Source organism: Typopeltis vanoorti, chromosome 2, assembly GCF_054136105.1.
Source record: "Typopeltis vanoorti isolate ZY-2024b chromosome 2, IOZ_Tvanoo_1.0, whole genome shotgun sequence".
Classification (NCBI taxonomy): domain Eukaryota; kingdom Metazoa; phylum Arthropoda; class Arachnida; order Uropygi; family Thelyphonidae; genus Typopeltis; species Typopeltis vanoorti.
This window is the reverse complement of record NC_143550.1, coordinates 167,106,810-167,126,571: the sequence shown is the minus strand read 5'-3', so window position 1 is coordinate 167,126,571 and position 19,762 is coordinate 167,106,810. Positions and strand designations below refer to the sequence as shown.

The 19,762-nt window shown below is 35.8% G+C and overlaps 1 protein-coding gene across 5 annotated transcripts in view; it reads left to right on the top strand.

Moving 5' to 3' along the window:
• LOC150109624 (oxysterol-binding protein-related protein 6-like) overlaps window positions 1-18,502 on the top strand; it is a 695,026-nt gene extending 676,524 nt beyond the window's left edge. For all 5 annotated transcript variants that reach the window (XM_090409290.1, XM_090409281.1, XM_090409257.1 and 2 more), the window contains 2 exons: window positions 2,348-2,470; window positions 17,040-18,502. In XM_090409290.1, coding sequence (XP_090265416.1) covers window positions 2,348-2,470; window positions 17,040-17,151 — 235 coding nt within the window. In that variant the 3' untranslated portion in view covers window positions 17,152-18,502. The remainder of the gene's footprint in view (window positions 1-2,347; window positions 2,471-17,039) is intronic.
• Window positions 18,503-19,762: the final 1,260 nt, after the last annotated feature.

Below are 19,762 nucleotides of genomic sequence, written 5' to 3'. Positions count from 1 at the left end.
TTAATTTTTTACATAAAAATCTTTCATATTTGGGAACCACTTAAATATATATATATATATATGTGTGTGTATTCTTGATCTTCTACTCGGTTGTAATGATACATTTTAGAAAATAAATTTAGTTTAATCCTTTATCCAAGTGTGTGCAAACAAAGTTTGCGCCTGAAAGTATCTTCAGGACTGGGGTAAAGTGGTACAACACCAGGCAACTCCTTGCAAAGGTGGAACAAGCTACCAACATTCCTATCTCAGTATCTCCCCTAATGCAAAACACATCTCCGTGCGGATATGTATAATGTATGCATTAAGGGAAGGGCCACTACCCAGACTGGTTTCGACCTTTATTGAGGTCTCTTCAGTGGGAGCCAGGCCCAAGTGGAGATACCAGGCAGAAACATTAGCAAGGTCATCTCTTCCTATAGGAGCTGTGAAACGGTGTGCCACCTTTTTATTAAATTACTCTGGATTTAGAGAAAGGTGTTGAAAGTTTATTTTTCACTTGGTCAGACTATAATAAATTTGCATTATGGGAGATACTGGGATAGGAATGTTGGTAGCTTGCTCCACCTTTGCAAGGAGTTGCCTGGTGTTGTACCACTTTACCCCAGTCCTGAAGATACTTTCAGGCGCAAACTTTGTTTGCACACACTTGGATAAAGGATTAAACTAAATTTATTATAAAATTTTAAATGACTTTAAACAGAGATAAAATATTAAATTTTAATGATAATGATACAACTAGTTTCAGCCTTTTACAGCCTTCTTCAGGTATCCACTAAAGGTACAACACAGTAATAAAAAATTGAAGTTACAAAAAACTGAGAATTACAGGCAAAAAATGCAATACATAATTGACACAAAAACGTTGTATTTTTCAAGTCATTCTATCTAGCGTGCTATTGTTTGTTGTATGCGTGCTTGCAGGTTCTCATGAGTGCCAGTATTGAACAACTGCAGTATGGCTATCAGGGATGTTATAACTCAAATTGCTGTTCAAATGTTCAGAATTAAGGAGGATTTCTCTGGACTCCATGATTTTTCTTTCAAACTCATCACTACAGCGAAAAATGTTTTCGGATTTAACCAGCAAACTGAGTGAATCTGTAGATCATCATGAGGGTTATTAGAGAAAAGAACATGACTGGATAGTGCAGATGCATGTGATCTTTTATAGGAGATGTCTCTCTTTTGCTCCTCAATACGCAGTTCAACAGATTTGTTAGTCTGTCTAAAATAAGGAATATTACAGTCGCACCATAACTTGTAAACACCTTGATATTTCAGGTTATGATGAATAGGCTTCAGATGGCTTATAAGAGAACTGACTTTAGGGAGTGTAGTGAAAAGCATCCTGATGTTGTATTTTTTAAGGACTTTAGCCAATTTATTGGAGACTGAACTAATGTAAGGTATTGAGATGCTACCTTTAAAATCAATAGTTTCCATAGTATGCTGCCTAGAAGGATCCAGAAGAAATTTCTTAATTGTTTTTTCAGAATATCCATTTTGTTTAAAGATAAGAGAAAGTTGTTCAATTTCTTTTTGGAGTTCATCTGGTTCATTTAAAAGAGGTCGTCCTCTGTGTCCTAAGGTAGAAATAGTTCCGACCTTTTGTGGTGGAAAGTGATGAGATTGACAGTGCAGATATCTGTTAGTATGAGTTGGTTTTCGGTATATAGAGATTTTAAATCTATCAGAGCATCGTGTAAGAATTACATCCAGGAAAGGAAGGCAGTTATTTCATTCTAGTTCGGCAGTGAATTTTATATTAGGATGCTGGTTGTTAAGATGTTGAAGAAAATCCATGAGAGATGTGTGTCCGTGACTCCATATAATGAAAATGTCTTCAACATAATGTCTCCAAAGTTTCGGCTTAAATGAGAAGGACGATATGGCTTTTGTTTCAAAATCTTCCAGGAAAATGTTTGCTAGAACTGGGGATAAAGGGTTACCCATTGCTAGGCCTTGATTTTGTTTTTAAATGGAGTTTATATATATATATATATTGTAAAAATAGAGTTGAATGACTTAAACCGAGAGTTAAGCAAAACAGATTTATTAGTAAAACACGACTGGTTTCGGCTTATAACAGCCTTCATCAGGTGACATTATAAAAGAAAAGAAAAAATACTAAACACTGAATATATATATATATATATATATATGATTCAATTTGAAACTTAAAATGGCTAAATTTATAGTTTTATTTTAGTATGGGATTTTCCAAGGACAGCATATTTATTATGCAACTAATAATGCATAACACATTTTTATCCCTTAAAAAATATTTATTTAAATGTATATATTTTAACTAAAAATAGGTAAATTCTCTGTTTCTCCTATTCAGACAATTAGAAGAAGGAAATATATCTAGTGCAGAATCTACAAAACAACAGATAGAACAGGCTCAGAGGGAACGAAGAAAAAAAAGAGAAGAAGCTAAATCTGAATATACTCCTATGTGGTTTAGGTGAGAAATATTGTAATAGCTTTTCTAAAGGAAAATTTAACAATAAAACAAAGTAGCTAAAGGTTTTAATAATCCTGATTTCATATCATTCAGTGATGTGATATCAAAACCTGTCAAAAGGCCACATTTCCTACATTGCAGGTGTCTTCAGGACTGAGTGGTTCACAAATTTTTGAATTATATTCATTGTGGATATAGTGTACTGGCAATTTGTATATGAAAAATATTAATAAGATTTTTATGTACTGATTGTAAGTTCTTAATATCATATATTTCTACTATAAACGTGTGGACAGACTTATGTGTTCGTAGAACATGTTGTTTATTATTTTAACGGTATAATAGAACACAGAAACTAAGTAAATAATTAATTTATTAACTTGATGCTGATATTTCGCTGGTATTATAACCAGCATCTTCAGAGCACAAAAACACTGTTTGTCACAATACGCGAGACTAAAACAACATGCTGTACTTAAACAAAATTGTAGCAGCAACACAAAGACTAGAGTCCTCATTTTGGTGCCCTCTATCTGAAAAAAAAAAAAAAAAAAAAAAAAAAAACGCTATCATATATTACTAGAGTCCTAGAAAAGTGCTAGTTTTTTCTTAATATGACTGTCTCCCAGATCTTCGGCAAGTTAATACAGCCATATTTGTTGAGATTTGGAGTGTGTTTTAGGGCTTCTGTCACCTCTAAGAACAATCTCTCTGATTTATATGGGTTTCTGTGTAGTACTTTTGTGTTTTTCCAGTTGATCCTGTGTGCAGGGGTATCTAGAGCATGGTCTGCTAGGCCCGACTTCCCATAATGATAATTCCGGACGTATCGTTTATATTCGCTGATGCGGATATTCACAGTTCTTCCTGTTTGACCGTAGTAGGCTTGATTGCATGAGCAGGGTACTTGGTAGACTCCTGGATGTGATAAAGGAGGAATGCTGTCCTTGGGTGAGGCGGATGAGGGTGGCTAATTTGCTACATGGTCTGAATGTAGTGCGTAGTTTATGTTTATTGAGAATTCTTGAGATCTTTTCGGATGTGCCTTTAATGTAAGGGATGGTGACTGTTTTGTTGTAGTTCTCTGTGGTGGATGGTGGGAGGGATTTCTTAGGAGTGTTTAGTATTTTGTTTATTTTTTGTGGATTGTAGCCGTTGGCCAAGAAGGTGTGGCGTAAGTGAGTCAGTTCAGCAGTAAGAGCCTTGTCATTTGAACAGATTGCTCTCGCTCTATGGGTTAGCGTTTTTAATATGCCATATTGTTGAGAAGGATGATGGTGTGATTGTTTGTGTAAGTATCTGCCTGTATGTGTGGGTTTTCTGAAAACTGAAAATGATAAGGAACCATCTGGGAGACGTGTGATGAGTGTATCCAGGAAGGGCAGACAGTTGTTGGCTTCCAGTTCCATAGTAAAGTGGATTTTTGGATGTTGGCTATTTAAATGTGCTAAGAATGTTTTCAATGTCTCGGGGCCATGTGGCCAAATAGCAAGCACATCATCAACATAGCGTAGCCAAAGTGTTGGTTTGAGAGTGGCTGTATTGATTGCTTGTTTTTCCAGGTGTTCTATGTAAAAGTTGGCTAGTGGGGGGGAAAGGGGGGAGCCCATGGCTGCCCCATCAATTTGTTTGTATATTTTCCCTTTCCATGTGAAATATCCTGCATGTATTGTGAATTTGAATAGTTCAAATATATCGGGGGGGGAGTGTGACTTCAGTAGATTGAGGGTTTCTATTAGTGGTACATTTGTGAATAGTGAAGTGATGTCAAAGCTTACTATTAAGTCTGAGCTTTTTAGGGTGAGGTGGTGTAAGATGCTTTTTAGGTGTGCTGAATTTTTGACAAAGGAGGGAGAATTGTTAGTGAGAGTGGCTAGTAGCTTTGCTAAATGTCTAGCCAGTTTGTATGTGGGACTATTTATACTGTCCACAATTGGGCGTAGGGGTGTGCCTGGTTTGTGAATTTTTGGTGATCCATGGATCCTCGGTGTTTTAACATGGAAGGGTTTGAGTTTGTTAACTGTGTCTTTGGGCCAGGAAGTGACTTTTTTTAATAATCTTCGTGCCTTATTCTTTTGTGTGTTGGTGGGATTGCGATCTATAATTTTGTATGTTGATTGATCTTGTAATAGTGTGTGCATTTTGTTTTCATATTCAGTTGTGTCCATCACCACGGTTGCATTTCCTTTGTCTGCTTTTGTTATGGTAATCTGGCTGTTGTTGTATAGCTCTTTTATAGCAATGAATTCCTTATGTGGGATATTATTTTTGGGAGGCTTGGACTTGATTAGGATGTTGGCCACATCTAAACGTATGTTGTTAGCTATTGTTGGAGGCAGGTCGTAAATTCCTCGTTTGATGGACGCCATTATTTCGGCTTTTGGAACTTGCTTGGGAGTTATGGCAAAGTTGTGCCCTTGACTTAAAGCAGTCGTGGCTTCTTTGCTTAAGGTGAGTTATGATAGATTCACGATGACGAGGTCTTGTTGTAATTGCGGTCGTTGTATGGTGTTCCGTTGTTGTAGATTTTCGAACTTCTTTTGGTGCCGGTTTTTGACTCTGTCGAATTCTTTTTTTGCCGTTGCGTCGGTGATGTTCTCTAAGATCTGCCAAAGTTCCGTATTTAGAATATTATGCAGTGATTCTCGTAATTGCAGTTATAATACCAGCGAAATATCAGCATCAAGTTAATAAATTAATTATTTACTTAGTTTCTGTGTTCTATTATACCGTTAAAATAATAAACAACATATTTCTACTATATTTCTGACATATTTTACTTTCTGTATCATGAAAAAATTTGCATTGCTATAATAGCATCATGATATGTTAACATCATTAATAACATTGTGATGTGTTGTTCATGTGAAAAAAATGTATATATATTATATCCCTTTCATATTTTGCCAGTCAATCAGCAGCATATCAAGGCTGTATTTTGAAATCCAGCTTTAAATTTCTTACTACAAATAAATAAATTTATTTGCCCAGATATTCTGTCATAATTGTGCACTGCCTGGTGATAAAACATAGTATAAACTGAATATATTCTGAAAACAGCAAATATATCAATACAATTACCAACTATAATAACACAATTTGTTGCATCCAGATACTCTTAACTGTAGGTGAGTTAGCAGCTGCATATGTAGGTGGCAGGGTTTTTCCTCCTAGAAACTCAGTTCTTTCATCCCACAACCATGCAAACTGGCCAGGAGAACACATGTAATTTACACACAAAAATATATACTTAGCCATGAGGCTATCCATCACATTCCAAAATTATGGTTACAAAAGTCAATTCGACAGGTCATGAACTTTAAAAGTCTGTAAGTACCACAGATTATTATTAGCCATATAAATTCAATTTTCATCCTACTAAGCAGTCTTTCTAATGTACATCCCCCTACAGTCGGTCCTCCATTATAATTAATATAGCCTGCACTTGTTGTGCAAATCGTCAATGCATGGCATGGCATTGCATCCACCATGTTTCTGTCCACCCTCCCCAGCCTATAGCAGTAAGCAACTATATATTTTTCCATCTCACACTAAATAACCTTAAAAAAAATGCTTCCCTCAGCCAAGCCTTTATCTTGCTTAACTGCAACTTTTGTTGGTGACAATTCTACTATCACCAGTAATACCCCTTCCCCAGCTTGTTCCCTCTATCAACCAAGCCTCACTAACACTGATAATTTTTGACCAAGTTGAACTAACCAATGCCAAAAACTACTCACTCTTATTCCTGCATTCCTTTGACCTGGCTTTTCAATGAAAGTATGGCTGGGAAAGGTACCAAGGAATGGAAGGAAGATAAGATAGTGCCATTTCTATATATTGTTGCATTTCATGCATTTCATGAAATGCATCTCATGCATTTCATGCACATAGATGTTTCTAGCATCTATGTGCATGAAATGCATGAGCCTCTTGAATCGTATCCTTACATCTTTTAATGACTATCTTATACAGATTCGAGACATGAGAAACCTTATTCAACATTCCTTGATCATTATCTTTCTCGGAACTTCTTCAGGTATCTAACTTCAAAACCATTCAAATGCAATCCATCATTTCCTATACAAGTCTTTTCATCCATCAAATTCACCCATACATCTACAAACAGCATGCCATTTCTTCTGCACAACTCATGCATTGACAAATTTCTCTTCTTTTTCTCAGTTCATTCCTCATATAGCAATACTTGCACATTTTATTCCTTCACTCTTCTTTTGGTTTCTTCCAGTAAATCTTTCATATTTCAAGATGATAAAACATTAATACCTGCCAAAAAGAATGATTTTTTATTTTTTTCATTCTTACATCTTATATCTTCACATCCAGGAAACACAGCCTTGTTACACTCTCATCAAATGTTTAAAGTTTTTTCACTGTTATACTATAAGATAAAGATACCAAGAAATTATATTCTTGGTTTCATCCTTTATCCAAGTAACTTCATGATTATTATTATTATTATTATTCAGGTCTCCATGGAGTCAAGAGACTCACCTTCCTAGAAAACACAAAGTCTATCATACCACTCATTGACCATTCTTGCTCTCACCACTCTATCAGGCTATGCATTCCGTGGTTCCACCACCCTCCACGCAAAGAAACCACTCCTCATCCTCTTTCTCACAGCTTCCTTTCATAACTTTCAGAGATGGCCCCTTGTCATCGCCCCATCCTCCTGCTCCACCAAGTGAAAGAACTCCCCAATGTCCACCCTGTAACTGCCTCTCAACAGTTTAAAAGTCTTGATCATATCACCTCTCCTTCTTCTATCCACCAAGCTCTGCAGACCACATTCCCTCAGCCGATCATAATTAACATTGTACAGTCCTGAAACCATCTAACCATCTTTGTTATCTGCCTTTGTACCCTTTCCACAGTTAATTTATCCCCTTCAAATCCTGGGGACTTGAAGGGGATAAATTCAGTTTGAGTTATCATATGGAATGATAACTCAAATTGAAATATATTGATTTTTAATTGACCAGTGATTTATAAATATACAATGCCAACAAGTTTCACCAGCTCTGTTGGCAAAACTTGTTGGCATTGTATATTTATAAATCACTGGTCAATTAAAAATCAATATATTTCAGTTTAAATTATCTAATTGAGTGACCAAATATAGTTTAACAATGGAATGATAACTCTTTTATCTCTACAGGTCAGCATCCTTCTCAGCATTGCAGCAGTCCTCTGGGTAACCTTCACCACTTGCAATATGCTCCCTAGATTTCAGTTTTCTATCAATCATCACCCCCCAGATCTATTGTCTTCCCTACTTCCTCCAGTACAGCTCCTCCAATCAAGTATGCAGCCTCCCATCGATGTATCCCAAACTTCAAGACTTTATATTTTGCTACATTAAACTGATACCCCCATTCATTTCCCATCTCTATTTTATTCAAATCCTCTTGCAGGGCTGCCACATCTGTACTATTACCAATAACCCTTCCCGGCTTCACATCATCTGCAAACAACTGAATATCCCCTTGCAATCCTTTGACAATGTCATTGATATAAAGGTTGAACAATACAGGTCCAACTTTCATCTGAGCCCTGTGGAATCCCACTTGTAACCTTCTGCTTCCCTGTTATTGCCCCACCATACACAACTCTCTGATACATATCAGACAGCCAATCCTGAATCCAGTTGACTAACCCAACATCTAAACCCATGTGCTGTAACTTAAATACCAGCTTATCATGTGGCACCCTGTCAGATGCCTTTGCAAAATCAAAAAAAAATGGCAGTATATGCCTTTCCCTCATCAACTGCTCTTGTCACTTTATTATAAAAGGCAATCATATTACTTATGCAAGAGCCCCCTTAACAAATCCATGTTGATTCTCACAGATAACATTATTCTAATCTGTCCAATGCTGTATATAATCCCTCACTAATTTCTCCAAGACCTTAACAACAATATATAGAAATGGCACTATCTTATCTTCCTTCCATTCCTTGGTACCTTTCCCATAGCCATACTTTCATTGAAAAGCCAGGTCAAAGGAGCTGTCAGTTCTTTAGCACATTCTCTCAAAACCCGTGATGAAATACCATCGAGTCCCACAGCTTTACTGACATCCAGAGTACTCAGTATTTGGAAGTCTCCTCTTGCACCTCTTAACCTCGAACCTGCCCTACCCCTCTAGTATTAAAACCTTCTTCATCCAGGCTGAAATACTCCAATAAAGTGCTCATTGAACAATTCCACTATGTCCTCTGAATCAATCACTCTGTTCTCATTTTTATCCAACAATGTCGTTCTTTCACAATCATTTCTTCTCCTACTGGCCACATAGCTAAAAAATTTCCTATGATTTTCTTTGGATCTTAGTGCCAATCTCTTCTCATATTCCAGTTTCACCTTCCTTACCATACTAGTCATTCTCCTAGCCTGAGTCTTATATTCTTCATGCATCTGCTTTCCACCCCTCTCCTTTTATCTCTTCCATAATCTCTTTTTCACCTTCAGTTCCTGTTTGATATTGTTTGTCATTCACTTTACACCAAATTGTGTCCGCTTCTTCACTCGTGGAATACAACTTACTATTGCTGCTAACAAATATTCCTTCACAATTTTTCAAGCACTAATGATATCCTGGCCTTCCAATTCTGCCCTCCATGGAACTGCCCCAAGTTGATAACTAAGACTATTATAATCACCTGCCTTATAATTCCACATATGTTCCCTTTTCTTGCGTGTCTATTCATCTTCCAAGTCAAAACCATATGGTCACTCTCTTCAACTGGGGGGAGCGAGAAATGTCATCTGAGATCAGCTCTTCTGATGCTATGACCAACCCCAAAACTTTTGATCCTCTTGTTTCCTCTATTACATGTTGTGTAAGACATTTGTCCCGCAAGAATTCTAGAAATTCCATTCCCTTATTACTAGATGCATTTTCCTCTTCCCAGCTTATACTGCTGTAGTTAAAATCTCCCATAACAATCATTCTTCTTGCACTTACCAAGCTCAACTGCCTAAATATCTCCTGCTCCCCACCCTCTGTACTCCTTGGCTTGTAGCAACACCCCACTAAATATCCTGTCTTGTCCACCTCTACCTCACAACATATGCTTTCAATTTCAAAACCATTAGTGTCACTGCCTTCCAAAGCCTCCACTCTTAGAGGACATAAGGCATCACTTATCATAACAGTACTCCACTACAACGTTTTCCCCTCCTATCCTGCCGAAAAATGCTGTACCCCGCTACTTCTATTCCTGTTATTATATCACCTTCTGTCAACCACATCTCAGTGATCCCAATAAACTTTGGCCAGGTTGACACTATCTGCACCATGCTATTCATCTCCTTTATTCCAGATACTCCTGGCATTAGTATAAAGCATAAAAATAATTAGGAATTATAGACACATTAACACAAGAATATTTTAATATTTGCCAAATATTTTAGTCTGAAACTAACAGAGTATCTTCAGTGGCTACATAGTAACAGTTTTTAACAAGGTGGAATACCAACAATTGATTATTCAAAAGTAGAACGAGCCGCATGATGTCACATTGCTAAGCATTAAAGAGAGGAAAGTTTTCATCAGATTGATGACTAAATTATAGGTATTAATTCACAATTTCATATAATAATCTTAATTTATAAATAACATTAGACTAATGTAAGAATTAAAAGCCTCAATTAAAAAAAAAATGTATATGTTATCCGGATTAAACTTTCCCATATTTTTGATAAGGATATACAGTCATTTTGATTCAAGTTAGAGCATTGAAGTAAGGCCTCAGCACTCTCTTTGAATTGGTGTTCAAATTTATAGCGGTATCTGTGTAGAAGGTGAGTCTTGGACCAGAGGATGTTGTGGCTTGTCTCTATCCTGTGTTGAGCCAATCCAGACTTATTGGATTTGTTGTGCAGAATGTATGATTAATGTTCTTGCATTCTTTTTTTCTATATAGCTCCTGTTTGTCCAAATTAGGGCAGATTGCAGTTACAAGGAACTTGATACACACCAGGCAGAGACATAGTTGAGCATTTATCTTTAGAAGAGGGGGAAATAGGTGGATGTTTTGTTAATAGGTATATAAATGACTGTTAAATCATTTTTCTTTTTTTTTTCTTTTCTTTTTTTTTAATTGAGACTTTTAATTCCTACATTAGTCTAATGTTATTTATAAATTAAGATTATTATATGAAATTGTGAATTAATACCTATGATTTAGTCATCACTCTGATGAAATGTTTCCTCTTTTTAATGCTTAGCAATGTAACATCACATGGCTCGTTCTACTTTTGAATGATCAATTGTTGGTTTTCCACCTTGTAAAAAACTGTTCCTATGTTGTCACTGAAGATAGTTTCAGTTTAGTTTCAGACTGAAATATTTGGCAAATATGTGTTAACGTGTCTATAATTCCTAATGTCACAAGTGTCTCTCAAGAGTAAAAGCATAAAAATGTCACTGCTTCTATACTTCATGACTGGACTAATTGTATATAGAGGCTAATGACTTCACGTCAATTGCGTATCCCATAATGCATTATACATGTCTGTAAGGATATGTGCATTATGGGAAGGGCCACTACAAAGACTGGTTTTGACTTTTATTGAGGTCAGTGGGAGCCAGACCCAGAAGAGATACAAGGTTTGACATTACTGACCTAAAGGGTGAAGCAGATGCTTTTCATATTCCCCGCTATCTGATGAGGAGAACTGTGAGTGGGAAAAGATTTGAAAAAATTTGACACTAGTTGAATTGGTTTATTAGGGTGCACAGATGCTTTTGAGAAGAACTTAGTTGCTGTAGTTTGCATGAAGGTATAGATATAGGGAACATTTGTGTCCCGGTGAAGTTTCACAGTACGTACGAACCATGGTGCGTTGCAGATCATTCTGAGACATTTATTTTGCACACATTGTAGTTTGAGTATATTGGTATTGATAGTATGGCTTCAGGCCGGAGAAGTATAGGTGAGTATAGGACGAATCATCATTTTATATATAAGTAACTTGATTCTGGTGCTCAAGTTACTGTTCCTATTAATTAAAGAATAGAGCTGGGCAATGATTTTTGATGTCTTTAGACAGATAGTCTTGACATGGGAGCTGAAAGTCAGTTTTTTGTCCATCAATACGCCAAGATATTTGATCTCAGTAAACCATGGGATTTTTGTGTTAAATAAGAGGATGTCTCCAGTAGGAAACATTGGTCTTTTGGCAAATAGCACTGCTACTCTCTTTTGAGGATTTACTTGGAGTCGCCATTTGGTGAAATATTGTTCGATTAGCAGTAGATTTTCCTGCAGTTTCTTGATTGCTAGATGCGGTTTTAAAGATCTGGCCAGTATTGCAGTATAGATGACAATGGGTTGTGCGGGATATCACACATATATATGGAAAAAAAGAGTTGGTGCCAGTAGAGATCCTTGTGGGACTCCAGCCAGGATGTTCTTTTGTATTGAGAGTGCGCCATTCAACTTGACTCGCATGTGCCTATTGTAGAGGTATGACCTGATCAGTTGAACCATTCCCAATGGTGTACCAAAAAATATCATTTTGTGTAGTAAGCCATAATGCCAAACCTTGTTAAATGCACTGGCTATGTCCAAGAAAACAGCCCCAGTGCATTGATGCCAATTAAATCCTGTGGTAACATATTCCACCAATCTATATATCTTTTGTGTGGTACTGTGAGATTGGCGGAACCCAAACTGCTCCTCAGGAATAATGTTTAGCCTGTGCACTAATTCTTGGAGTCTTGTGAGAATAACTTTATCGGCAATTTTGCCCAGGTTTGAGATGAGACTAATTGGTCTATAACTTTGAGGTAATTTCAGGTCTTTTCCAGGTTGATGTATTGGGATTATATCTGCTAACTTCCAGTGGGAAGGGAAATATTTGTAGTGAAAGATGGAGTTTATTATGTTAGTCAGATGCACAATAGCTGGGTGGGGTAGTAGTTTTATCACCTTGTTGGTGATTCCATCAGGTCCAGGAGACTTTTTGTTGTTTAACTTCTTGATTATGTCATATATATTTCTGCAGGTGATGTGGGTACAATTTGACTAGAGTATATGATAGAAGATTTAAGCGTAGATCTGATATGATGGTGAATCTTGTATATGAGATTGAAGTTGAGGTGGTCATAAGAGGGTTTACATTGACTCTAGATTTCTTGCTATTGTCTCGGCTTTATCTGCATCGATATGGATGAGGCCAACATCTGTTTAAAGAGGATGAAGAGGTTTGTTTTTGTTCCTAATCTTTCTGATTAGATTCCATATGTGGTTATCAGGAGAAATAGAAGTCAATTTTTCCTCCCAAAGTTGACTTCCATGCACTGTGAGGGCATCTCTTACTGCAGAGTTAAATCTATTCAAGATTCGTTTATCTTGAGGTGCTCGGGTGTTATGATATCTCTTTCTTGCCCTGTTCTTCTCTCTGATCAAGTTCATGATGTCTTCTGGCAAGTGATTTGGTCTGCAGGTAGTTGTGGAAGTAGTAACTGCTGCAACGGCTGTGTTAATTTGTTTAGTTAGATCCTTTATAGCTATTTCAATTTCATCTGTTGATTTTATTATCGGCACGGGACCAATATATTTTGGAGGTACCTTGGATAGTTTGTCCCAGGGTATGAAAGAATGTGGAGGGGGAAACAAATTGTCTTGGTTTCCCAGCTGTAATAGAATGGAATTGTGATTGGAAGATAAATCATTGAGTGTCATTATACTGTACTGTAGTCTTACATTTTGTAGGATAGCTATGTCCAAAACATCAGCCCGGCTGTATGTGTTATGATGGGTAGGCTTAGTGGGGCCTGCCACAACCACATTGTTGAACTCTGAGTAGTTGGCTAGTATCTGTCCATTTTTATTGACAGAACGGCTGTTCCAGTCAGGATGCTTAGAGTTAAAGTCGCCGGCCATGATAACAGGCTCCTTGTTTTCGAGTACGGCTTACAGATATGAGAAGAGTGATGTTTTTTTTGCGGAGGATTGTAAACTGTGAAGATTTTTAGATTACCCACCGAACATGTAGGAATTTCAATGCCTATAATCTCGAGATTAGTGGTGGATGGAATATTTATAGAGTGATGATTAATGTAGTTCTTTACATAAATAGCAGTGCCACCGCCTCTGCAGGATAATCTGTCTGTTCTATACAGCTGGTATCCACTAATTTTGGGATTATCTGATGGTCGCAGATGGGTTTCACTTAGCAAGAGTAGATCCAGCTGATGTCTTTGGGCAAGCTCCTGGAGTTCCAAGACCTTACCCCTTAGGCCATTCGCATTCCATGCTATGATCTGCAAAGTATCTGGTTTTAATTTATTTCTATTCATTGGTGAGCGCTGAGATAAGGCTTGTGTATCCTTTAGAAATTTATTAGTAGAATTTGGTAAAGGGTTGGATTTGCTAAAATCCAACAGCATATTTGCAAGAGAAGAGGTAATGATAGCCGTCAGATTTGTATGTGGTGTTGGCTGTTCCTGGGATGACTGTTTAGGATGAGTTACATTCACATATATCCTAGATTGTTGTTGCAGAGTTACTCATTTGGGAACCTCTGGCTTCAGCAGATGGGTGTCTGACCTTTTATGTTGTTCTTCAGGAGGCTATAAAGTAATCTCTGATGTAGGTGTGCTGAGTGAGGAAGAAAATGTTTCTGCTTCTGTTTTCCTATTTCTTGGATTGTGAGTGCATCCTTTGTAATTGGCAGTGTGAGGACCGCCACAATTGGCACATTTAGCCAGGGTAGATTTTGGTTTAATGCATGTATTTGTTGGGTGGCCGACCCCACATTTTAAACATTTGAATTCAGCCTTGCACATTTTCTGGGCGTGGCCAAACCTTTGACATCTATGGCACTGCCCTGTTGAAGCCCTTTTTCTTAATGGTTCTATAGTAATTTTCAGTTCACAGATGGATTTTAGGTCATATATGTGTTTATAAGCTTGACTGATCTCTACTAAAACCAGTGACATTGAAATTTTGTCTTTTTTGGTCATTCTGCTGACCTTAACATGTGGTAGGTCTTGCTGGTGTAGATCCGCAGCCACTTATTCTGTGGATACGCCTTCCAAGACACCTCTAATCACTACCTTGAGGTTTTTCTCGGATCCTAGTGAAAAGATGTAGTACTGTATACCTTTGGCATTTAATTCACCAGTTAACCTTCAATAATCCATCACTGACCTAGGTTGGATTTTAATACCATCTCTGACATTCTTTGCTTAACTGTGTGAAATTTGTAAATTAGACATCATAGTCCTTAGGGACATCCATTTTTTCTTTTCTCGCAAAATAATCGGAGGTATCTTTTCCCTTGAGGAGGTAGGAGAGTCCAGGATAGGACCGTCTTCTTCCATTCGATCCACTTTGAGTGATTCAGAGGCTGTAGTTTTGTGTTTTTTACAAGCGTGAACCTCCTGATAATCACTATGATCTGCGCAGGAATTATCATCAGCTGTTGTTTCTGTTTCGCTGGTGCTGTCTTGAGGGATGCTGAGAAGAAGTTCTGAGAGTTGAGGGTCATCTGTATCAATCTCTTTTATTTGATGAATCATGACTTTTCCTGGCCATTTAGTGTGCAGTAGATTGCCTACATGCTTGAAGATAGCCAGAAGTTCTTTAAAATTTAGTTCTTCATATGGTGCCTCCATGGTTAGCCCCAAACTTTATTGTTCGGTGGGGCAGGACATGCCTTTCCCTTATCACAATAATAGATAGACATTTGCTTACCAAGTACAGTATATGAAACAATGGCGATACTAGCGGCAGTAGGCCTGGCGTATTGCCCTTGTTGTAAATTCGGTTGACTTACCTGGGTAAACCTCTGCATAGCTGATTCTTCGATGTATAAGAATAAGAAAGACCTCTTTAAAAAATAAACCGTTTATTTATAATAGTAAACAGTGGCTGCCCGTGAAGTTTTAAGTGGAGGTGCTGCCTATACAAAATAATTTTTAAAAAATTATTTTTTTCCTAATCAATAACCAATTTATTAATTAATAAATCTACAGATATATTTATTAATAAATTGGTTACTAATTAGGAAAAAAAGAATGATTTTTTTAATTTAAATTTTGTATAGGCAGCACCCCTACTTAAAACTTCACGGGCCGCCACTGGTAGCAAAACTGTTTACTACTTGTAAATTAACTAGTCAAAAATTCCTTAAATCACATTTTCTATCAACAATCAAAATCAGAATTCACTTTGTCTGCCATCAAACCGCTAAACTCGAGAGATACAAGATTGAAGTAATGCAGAAATCATATATTTCCCATATACAAATAGTCAAAAGGTGTCACATCTTATTGCTAAAATACTCTGGATTAGAGCTAGTTGTTTAAAGTTTTTTTCTCAAGACAAGGACTACATCTGGTTCCACCATGTATAAGTTTTTTTTTTTTTTTTTTTATGATAATACCCATGAATGAGTGGAAAGTTGAGAAGAAAGAAGACTTAGCAAAATTGATTTTGAAAACCTGCAGGTTTTACTCTTTAGGAAATGCATAAGAAAATAGGTTGTTCCAAAGGACTAGAGAGAATAAACAGAGAGAAAGATAAATTTGCTGTACTATAAAAAATTTTAGAGAGTTCTTAGGAGCACCATGCAAATATAAAAACAGCATTCAGTGATTAAATGATTTGTGATTTGTACAGAATTAGGAGGACAAGAGTAGGTAAAAAACAGAGTCCTTACTGAGGCATTTTTTTACTATCATGTTTTACATGATAGAAAAAATACATAAATATGCATATGTGGTATTGGTCGTAAAGTTTGAGGGTATAGCGGGTAGCACAGCAAGACAGAAGATGGCTTATGAAATGTGAGATAAGAAGTTTTATAAAGGGTTTAGGAAGAAATGAGGAGTAAATAAGTGGCTGATGAAGTCTAAGTTATATATGAATTTCATTGCCTAGTGTATGAAACCTTATCCTGCTTAGTGGAGGTCACAAGTGGCTTAAAAAGTTTTAATAGTTGATCTTTAGAGCAAGGTTTTCAAATTAGTTAAACTATAGAAAAGGTTGTATAGGTTTACAATCTTTACTGGATAGGATTCACATAAAAAAAAAAAAAAAAAAAAAAAAAAAAAAGGAAGGCTGGGGGGGGGGGGGTAATCAGTGAGTGGTACGCATTGCTAGTGAGAATTATGAATGTGCAAAGTGAACAAATTTAAAGTGTGGTGTGATCAATAATGTGATCAGTCTTTAAGTACAGATCTTCTGTGTTGAGCCTTTTGACTCTGTGAAGGCCCAGTTATAATAATAATGATAATTATACCTTAAATTAAGAACATTAAATATGAAAAGATTGTTTATATTTTATGACAGACATATTTTTTAAGGTAATGACATTTCTGTGTTTTTAATTTGAAAACTCTTTTTCGGGTAAGTTTTAGTAGCTTTGAAAAAAAAATTACTAAATGAGACACAATAGATAAAAAAAAAAGTTATGTTTCTTTTACCAAGTGGTAATAGTTTTTGTATAATCACTCAACAGATTATTCTGTTTTTCTTTGTCATTTTCATCCTTTTACAAAACATTTTTTCTTTTTTTTTATTTAGGAAGGAAATTATGGAAGATGGAAAGGAAGAGTGGGTTTACAACCAAAAGTATTGGGAACTGAGATCCAATCCTGGCTTTATAAACATTTCTTTTCCACAGAAGCTATGGTAGCATTGTCTATTATGTTTTGTTGACAGAAAAGAGTTAATGGTAATGAAGCCTAAAACATTATTGTAGATTAATCCAATCAAATTCTCTAGAACCGAGATTGGAGCAACAAATTAGATTAAACTTCTATATTCTCTATATGAAAGTTTTAAATTGTTAAATTCTAATGCTGTTATTATTTTGGCACAGAAAAGTATTTATCCAGCTGTAGAAGGATTACTCATGAAACCTGCTGCTGCTAAAACTTAGAGAACGTATATGGACACCTACCGTTAATATTGTGGTTTCTAGTGTCCGGTTTCTTTACAAATTTTTGGAATAAATTCTTATAGCCTGTGTTACACAGTCAAAGTAAGAAAATGGTTCCCCCAGTAAAGAGAAGAAGAAAGGTTACAATGGAAGTGGAAGATACTATTCATAAAACAATCTGAAAACTTGTTGATAGATGGACTTTTTATATTATCTCATTTATCATGCCAGCTATCTTTTACAGTATAGTAAAGAGCAGTTAAATGTTCTGTTAAAACAAATTGGGCCACCTATTATGACTTGAAGTTGTTGAAAAGTGCATGAAATGTCATTAGTGATTGCTCTCTATACAAATGGTTTCTTCAGCCGGTGAGAAAAGTTTTTCTTTGCTATTCACGCTATACAGCAAAGATATGTACATTTGTTTGTAAATAGATATCAAATCATTATACATTCTTTTTTGACTGTTGATATAACAGGGTATGAAGCTGTCATGATGTTATGGAGAAAGAGAAGAAACTTAACAAAGTATTCGTGGATATTATTATAAATTTTTTTGTCTGTTAGTGAATATCTCATGTACATACATTAATATTTACAGTACTATTTTAATATTCTTTTAAATAGTAATAATTATGTGAGGAAAAACCTCAAATGCCTTTGATTCAGTGTACTATCATGTGTATTTTAGCATAGGTAACATCTGTTTCAATCAATTGTTGATTTGGGCTTGAATTTCACCTGTTTTTAGGTTATTGGAATGTAATTTTATAATCATAAGCCAACTTGCAGAACTGTGCAGTAAATATAGTAACTGAAATGAGCAGAAATATTAACTATGAAGGGATTATTTATATTTAATCATAAGTGTATTTTTGAAAGCAGTGATTTTCTTTTAGATTTTAATATTGTGTAAGTTGGTTTTTAAAGAAATTATACTTTTTAGTTACCAGTATCAATCATGTAGAAAAGAAACTGTGAATGTTTGTTAATTTGATATCAAAAGTTAATAATAAGTGATTTTATCTAGCATATCTCTGTGTTTTTAGGGCAAAAAATATTGAATAATCGCATACTGGCATATCATTTTTATGAAATATAAAGATGGAATCACCAAGCAACATATATTTCATCTTTGCTTGCATTCATTAAAACATAATCATTCTAATTCATAATTCATTTGACTGTAGAAGGAGTCTTGAATGAGTGAAAATGCTTATGTATCTCACCATTTGGGTATAGAGACTTAATACCCCTTTCTTTGAGAGGGCAAGCAACACACACACACACACACACACACACTATTATAGTTATTGATTAATTCAATGATCATTGGACCTTTGTGTATAGATGGAGCAGGAATTGACAACTTTTCAAGAAAAGCAACCTTTTTTATTTTATTTTATTTTTATTTTTTGACCAGAACAGATTTATATATACTGAACACTTATGATAAATATATAAACAAATTTATTCCAATTAGGATTAGAGAAAGAAGAAAAAAATTGCAGGAAATTCATCTTTTGACTACTGGATCTCCATGTAGTCAAAAGACCATTTGGTGGGGGGCGAACACTTCCTTACTGCTACAATGTATTCAATATCTTTAAATTCATTCATAATAACCCTCTCTGGAAATGTTCCTCTCGATTCTTGCCCTACATTCAACTATTCCCTTTCTCACCCCACTCTTATATACTTATATAATGTCCAGAAATGGCCCTTGTTTTTATTCCAGCCTTTTTTGGAAGGCCCCAGCAGTATCCATCTGATAAGTTCCTTTCAACATTTTGTCTTGATAATATATCACTTCCTCTTCTTTCTGTTCACCAAGTTCTATAGACAACATTCTCTAAGCCTCTTATCATAGTTGTCATTCCACAACCCTAATATTACCTTTGTTAGTCCTTTGAGCTCTTCCCAGGTTTCTTCACCTTGATGGTGAAGAAACATGGGAAGAGCTATCACTCTAAGATTTCTTATCTCTTTAGCTTCCTGTATTATAGTCCTGCCAGTATGTTAGTATGTTACTTAGCTCTCTATCTTTGTATTTAAAAGCACTGAACCTAGAGATTCAGTTTTAGTAAAAATTAAATTTATAAAATCCAAATTGTTTTCCCATATAGGAGAGTGAGCATAATTTGTTAATGGAAGATGCAAATTGTTTTAGAAAAAATTATAATAAAAACTGGAATGATGACATTTCTATTTAAGTGAGTCATCAGTAAGTCATATTATGACTTACTGATCCAATATATATATATATATATATATATATTAGATACTGGTTATCGACTGTTATTCACAGTCTGTCTTTGGGACTGTTCAATGCAAAAAAAGCAATGCATCTGTTATTATTTTATTA